At 32.1% G+C, this 7,304-nt stretch overlaps 1 protein-coding gene across 1 annotated transcript; it reads right to left on the bottom strand.

Moving 5' to 3' along the window:
* Window positions 1–1,606: 1,606 nt before the first annotated feature.
* On the bottom strand, window positions 1,607–6,313 carry LOC112905303 (neuropeptide-like 4). The gene is made up of 2 exons (XM_025977441.1): window positions 6,205–6,313; window positions 1,607–1,898 (listed from the first exon to the last, which is right to left on the bottom strand). Exons 1-2 carry the CDS (start codon window positions 6,214–6,216, stop codon window positions 1,653–1,655), a joined length of 258 nt encoding a protein of 85 aa, XP_025833226.1. The 5' UTR covers window positions 6,217–6,313; the 3' UTR covers window positions 1,607–1,652.
* Between the last annotated feature and the right edge of the window lie 991 nt (window positions 6,314–7,304).

Here is a 7,304-nt window from a genome sequence, read left to right as displayed (position 1 = left end):
AAAGTAGCCTTGATAATGAATTTGGTATAAAAAATATTTTTGTTTACAAATGAAATGAATTAGGATATTTAATGTAACTTGATTAAATAGTATAATTACCACTATTATGTAAAAGCCATAAATCAGAATAATGTATGTCCGGCTTGACCCACAGCCCACAAATTGTATTATACATTTTCTTTCATAGGTTACCCACTGGTTTATTCCATTTTATTATACATATACTTGCTTACATTTCCTACATGTGGACTGATAATTTTTACAACCGTAATACTTACATATTTTTTCCTTGTAAGATTTAAAATTAGTTACAATTAGAAGAATTATTGTGTTACTTCACGAACAATAAAATAAAATGTACGATCTATCCATGTTCAGGGCAATATTACCAAATCGTTCGAAAAACAATGATTTATTTGATGCGTGGGTAATTTATAACGTTGAATATAAACAATGGGACGCCAACGTTCAAGTTGACTCGATTGTTTTTTCATATGTTTTGTTGATTTCATATCTTGTAGTAGTTGGTTTACCAACTTTGAGCTTCTTGACAAACAATTGTATCGACGGATTCACTTCTTCGATCTAGTTTTCAAGTTGTTGAATGAGAGTTTATATCCAAACTTCAATCTTCGACTCGAATCCCACAGTCTACAATCAATTAATAAATCATCAATTACAGATAAAGAGAGCGTTGTTTTAACGGATTTAGTGCCATTTAGATGTAACCTACAAGAAATCAATAAGTTATTTGTGTAGATGTGCAAAACGTTTTTTAAAATTTTTTAAATACAAAATGCAAATAGTTTTTTGATTTATTAGATAGATTTCCATTTCGAATTATAAATGCTAAATGCAAAATATGTATTTTCAAAATACTTTTTTCAAAAAAATACCCATTTAATTTTCTACATTTACTTAAGTAGGTATAAAATATTTTTTAAGAAAACGTTGTAGGCAATTGCTCATTTCTAGACCAATAGTGGTGTTTGCACTATATCACTAGCTGCGAAGATTGAGTATGATTTATATTTTTCTGTTTGAAGTGATTGAGATATAGTTTTTCTATCTTTATGTTATAGTTTCTTTAGTTCAGCAACAAATAGTTCTTCTATATGCTTCCTTATTTGCCATTGTCACCCGTTTTAATTGGAAAAAAGACACTGATGCCAGAATAGTTTGTTTAGCCTGAAATATCAGAGCCAAAATAGGGTTGCAACTTATTTTATTGATGTGAAATGAACATCAATCATTTTATATGAAAGTATTTACAACCCCATTTTGTTTCTGATCTTTCACACATTGTAATAAGAGAAAAAAATGGAATCAATAGTTTTTTTAGCTTTGGGTTCACCTAATAAGTTTTTCGAATGGTTTTCTAAGAATTTTGGATTATACGCATTTATTAGCACACTAAATAATTCGATCTTATTTTGCGGGCTGTTTCGTATTTCGTAGTTCCTTGCTAAAGATACGGTAAGTGGATATTTATATTCTTTATAAGAGTTTCTTATTAACAAGAAAATAAAGTGTATTTATAAGAAAATACATTCTTTTTTAAACTGAATTAATCCTACATTTAAGAATAATGAAAATAATCAACAAATTTACTGATAATTAGTCATTTATTTCATTGCAACAATAATAACATCTTATGCATAAACAATAGGGGCTGAGTAACCAGCTGGGTAAGCGTAAGGAGCCGCGTAGGCATAGGGAGATGCAGCGTACGTTGAATAACCGTATGAGTAAGCGGGAGCAGCAACAAGGGGAGCGCTATACGCAGACAGTAATGGAGCAGCAATGGCGACTCCTGGTTTAGCTTTAGGCTCTGGAGCAGCCTTAGCTTCAGGTGCTGGAACAGCAACGGCGAAAGCAAAGATAGCGAAAAGTACGATCTGAAAATACAAAAATATGTAAGTAATTATCGAAAATTTTAATTTTTTTATTTCTTAATAAGTTTAATGCTCCNTGCTTTCGAAATGTGTTTATAGGTGAATGATGAGGATAACGTGGGTAGAAAAGGTTAGAAATGAAGAGGTATTAGAAAGAATAGGAGAACAGAGGAGTCTATGAAAGTCAACAAAAAATAGGCGAGTAAGTTGGTAGGACACCTCAGAGATAAAGTTCTAGTCAGAGACATATTAGAGGCAGAAACAGGAGTTAGGAGGGGTAGAGGCAGACCTACGTTAGATTACTGTTCGCAAATAGTTAATGATGTGGGTTCTTCTAGTTTTAAGGAAATACCAAGATTAGCTCAGGATAGGAAAGAGTGGAGGTACGTGTCCAAACAGTCTCAGGACTAACGACTTTTTTTTTTGATCACCTATTTCGGCATTTTAAAAAATTGAAAAGGGTTTTACTCAGCAAAGCGAGCAGGTTACGGCTAGTATTACATATACTTAATGGTTGTATTCTTTGTATTAGTTATTAACGTAATATATGTATTTATCTAATAATTATACTAACTACTTATCTAGTTATTTACATATTCATAGCTTTACGGCTTTACAATTCTATCAAGATTACTTAGCCGATTTAGAAGTGTCATCACGCTTGAACTTTGTTTTTCCTTTGTTTTGTAATAGGTGAGCAAAGATTCAGGTGTGTTGACAAATAATATGAGCACCGTTCCAATCCACACATACCGAAATTGAGTATTCGACATACGCTTTCCTGTATGTTATATTAGGTAAGTAAAAAATACGTATATTATACAGTGACAAAAACGGCTTTAGCAATGTAAATTATATCCTTTTCCAATTCTGAATTCCAGAAGTAATGGCAAGGTGGTGGTCAAAGTGAGCTTTTGCTCTAATGGTCCATACAAAGTATATACAACCAATTTAATTACAATGGATTTCTTTCTTCTAAACCGCAAAATTAACAACACTTCGTCACTTAGCGAAAACGAGTTGAAACTAAAACGATGTGGTTGTAAACGCTTACAAAATCTCAGAAGAGCACCGTATGTTAATGTGCGATGGTACTTAAGTTTAACTATTTTGCTTCTCAAAAAGTGCTAAAATAAACTGCGGGTTGGATTGCAAATGACAGTTGAATTGAGGAAAGTATAACTAACTAAACATGTATGATGAAAAATCAAAACAACGTTAATATTTAACTTTTTAATTATCTGTTTTTAATAAATACTCCAAATCAGTTTGAAACAAAAAGAAGTGTTGTAGAATTTTTGTTGTCTGGCACATGCACAGATTAGCTTTTCTCAAAGGTACCATTTACACAGAATAGCCATTCTAACAATACATTGCTTCTAGCACAAATGTAAGCCATTTTACAGCATCTTATATTTTTGAAAAGCTGACCCATTACTCAAAGTAGCAGTCAAGTGATTCTGGCTACGAACCTATCTGTAGTTGCTTGACAGATTCTTAATGGAGTTTTTTAAAACTGTTTGTTTAGCGCCGTTTATTGCACGCTTACCCTTGATGTTTGACCCAAAGTGCATTTATCTAATGGATTGAACGAATTTAGCTTTGTAAGGAGGCGCCAATAAATTATTATGTGACAAGGAGAATATAATCCAACAGAAAAAGCAGTTCCAAATAGTGCTTTACGAGGTGGCCCGTTTTATAATTCGACGGTAAAATGATATTTCTGTTGCTGCACGCAGAAGCAGCCCAACTACCACTTTGCAGAATTATGTAATATTCACATCGCCCCAAGTTGTGGAAAATTTCGCTCAATACTCAATCAAAAGGTAAAAAACTCACGTTACTAGAAAATCTGGAAATACAAATGCCATCCTAAATTGTAAAGATTTAGTTAATAATCACAAAGAAATAAATATATACAACACTCCATTAATAATCACACAATTCTAATTGTTTCTGTTTACCCCCAGTTTATAATTTATTTATGTATAAAAGCTCATGTTTAACATCTTAGCCTTAGTTATTATTGTACTCTTGAAAATGACCTTTTAGAGGTCGAAACAATTGTCGAGGAATAAACAGTTTTGTTGAAACATCTTTTCCTTTATTTTCCTTTATTATTGAAAATGTTTAATCGAGAATACATCATCGAAAGTTTAAATATTTAATTCGTTCTTTCTAAAACAATTAAATTACAGTGTAAAGATATGAGTGTAATAGCCAACCACATTTTCCTTCTGTAGTGAAGATTTAAACAATATCGTTTTCATTATGATTACATGATCGGCCTCATTTACAGTAGAAATGCAGTATTTATGTTAACAGCAAAACTTTATAATTTATCCACGTAGCAATTGTATTCAAATAGGTTCTGCAACCACCAAGATTACGTATAAAAATACTTTCAGGATTTCCAGTTTACATAAATTTCATGTTGTGATTAAATTTTAGCATTTGTGCAAATATATTCTAAAAACGAAAGTAAAGGATAAGCTTGATTTCTACTAGTGAACAAGGTGAGATCCTTGGGATCCGCACGGTCAACTAACAAATACAAATAAATATTTTTCGAGAAGTTCCTAAAACCATTTTTTTTTGCAGTTAATTCCCGAACCTTATGAATTTCATTTAGGTATTAGAAGGAATAGGAGAACAGAGGACTCTATGGAAGTCAATAAGAAAAAGGCGAGATAGGTTGGAAGGACACCTCCTCAGGCATGAAGGTCTAGTCAGAGACATATTAGAGGCAGAAACGGAAGTTAGGAGGGGTAGAGGTAGACCTAGATTAGATTACTGTTCGACAGTAGTTAAGGATGTGGGTTGTTCAAGTTTTAGGGAAATGCGAAGTTTAGCTCAGGATAGGAAAGAGTGGAGGTACGTGTCCAACCAGTCTTAGGACTGACGACCTTATGATGATGATGAAGGTGCACGATAAATATCTCTAAGTACGAGTTTCCAAAGTTCTAAGAATTGTGCTACAATTAAATCACGCAGAACTTATAGACAATGTTATTGGTGCCAGACAAGTCTTGACATGTCTATGCAACTATCTAGTGAAGTACGTATTCTTCAGTCTGATTTAGGTTTTCGACTGATATAAACGCGTTTTCATAGCACTGTTTTTATAACCATGGCAAAATTTCTAAGAGCAATAATGATATAATATAGAAAACATCATAAATTATACAGCGTCTGCAAGAAATATTTGGTAAGTCTGTTGAATCCAAAAGTATTGTCTATCGGTGGATCGATCGTTTTAAAACTGGTAGAACATCACTAGAAGACGATTCACGCAGTGGGCGTCTAAGGACGTTGGTAATTGAAAGATACATTACCGCCGTCGAAGATCTACTGAAAGAGGACAGGCGAATGACTATTCCTCAAATTAGTATGCGCCTAGGGATAGGTACACGACAAGTTCATGACATCTTGCATGATTATTTGGGCGTTAGCAAAGTTTCGACACGCTCGGTGCCAAGACTGTTGGAACCAGAACAGAAACTCAATAGAACTGATACTTCACCCACTTCATAAGCTGTTAGCCCGTTACGGTGATTAACTTTGGCGACTAATAGGAACCACTGACATATTTCAATCCTGAGACGAGAAGGAGGAAGAACTGAAGGCGCGTGAAGTTCCTTCTCTTGGAAAGGTAATGCTTAGTGCATTCTGGGTTTGCGAAGGGATTATTTTTATGGATTATCTGGCAAAAGGTACTACAATTAACGCAGAATATTATTGGAATTTAATATTCGGACCACTGCAACCGGCACTTGTCAAAAAACGGCATAGAAAGTTGCATAAGCGTCTGTTATTGCAAAAGGATAATGCAAGNCAACATTCTTGTCTAGTAAGTGTTTTAGTCCGTAAATTATACGTAAATTGGGTTTTTGACAAAAATTACATAATGCCCTCACAGCTTTTTCCTCCAATTAGGTTTTAAAGTCCAAAACATTGAAATGAGAAAAACAAATGTAAGGAAATAAAATATAAACAAGCTTAACATAACATGATAGAAAATTCAAGCTGCTTTTCTAATAGGATCGCAGACCTAATTATAAAGAATTTACATTTACTATTAATGATAAAAATAAAGAGGAATAACATGGTTTTATAGTCCATTTATGTAAGACAGTATCAAATAAAATAAAGCAAATACGAATTTTGAGGGGTTTCTTAAAACTTATAAATAACAGATATCATTTTCTGTTTTTTGTTATTTTAATTAATATGAGGTACTGTTTTTTTTGACTTTCTCAAAAGGTATTTATTTGGATTAGTTTACATGAAAATTAAGTAGAGCACTTACCGTTCTGAACATCTTGGCTTGGATTTTTTGAGTGTTTTGATTCGTTGGAATTAAACAGTTGTATGTTTTTCAAGTGAATTTTGTAACGTTTATATAGGTAAATGTTTTTAATAAGGGGGAATGAACGAGTAGGGACATGGCTTGATTTTTATGCATCGCATCAAGTGAGAAAGTAATTCAGGGTAATCCGCAACTACTATTGGTCGATATAACCCTGAAAATACTACCAACTGAAACAAAGAACATCATTGTACCTTTCATTAAATTTAAATTTCTAGTTACTTTGTTTTGTTTGGACCAGGAACTTAAGCTTAGCGTCCGTCAGTGCAAAATTCCAATATCGGTTTTAATTAATAAAATTAAATATTTGTTATGTGTAAGCTAATCATCGATATTACTAGTACAATATTCCTTTACATTTTCTTTGGCATAACATGACGAAAAATGATGTTTTTTTAACACATGTATAAAATTTTATCAAATATTTCAATTAGGTAAATTTTATTTTTAAAACTACAAAACCAATAGCATCAAATTTTAGATACAAATTACGTGTTAACATTATTAGGAATTATAACAAAGAAAATGTATGTAATGTTTTTGGAGAATAAAAAAAAATTTGGGTTTTCTATTTAAAATTCAATTTAATAATAGAATTAAATTCAAAATATACAAAAAACCAACTACAACAGATTCAATCATTCCCGCTTATTTCAACCAATCTTTTCAAATTAAAATCGCTGCCCTTCACAGTTTACTACACAGACTAATCAACATACCCCTTTCCGAAGAAGATTATAAAACAGAATTAAATATTATAAAGGAGATTGCAATAAACAACGGGTACTAATTAGAATTAATTGAAAACCTACTTCATAAAAAACTCGTACAGGAATTTTCCACAATCCCCCAAAATCAATACCAACGAACTTTTGTGCTTTAAAATTCATCAAAAACACTAGTTATAAAATTAAAAATAAATTGAAACATTTTAATATACACGTCATCGAAATAAATAAAAATAGCCTTAAATCAATATTGGTTAACATCAAACTAGAAATAGACAAACAAAAAAGAAGTGGGGTCTACCAAATAAATTG

The sequence above is a fragment of the Agrilus planipennis genome, unplaced genomic scaffold, assembly GCF_000699045.2.
Source record: "Agrilus planipennis isolate EAB-ADULT unplaced genomic scaffold, Apla_2.0 scaffold27, whole genome shotgun sequence".
Classification (NCBI taxonomy): domain Eukaryota; kingdom Metazoa; phylum Arthropoda; class Insecta; order Coleoptera; family Buprestidae; genus Agrilus; species Agrilus planipennis.
This window is presented reverse-complemented; position numbering and strand designations above follow the sequence as displayed.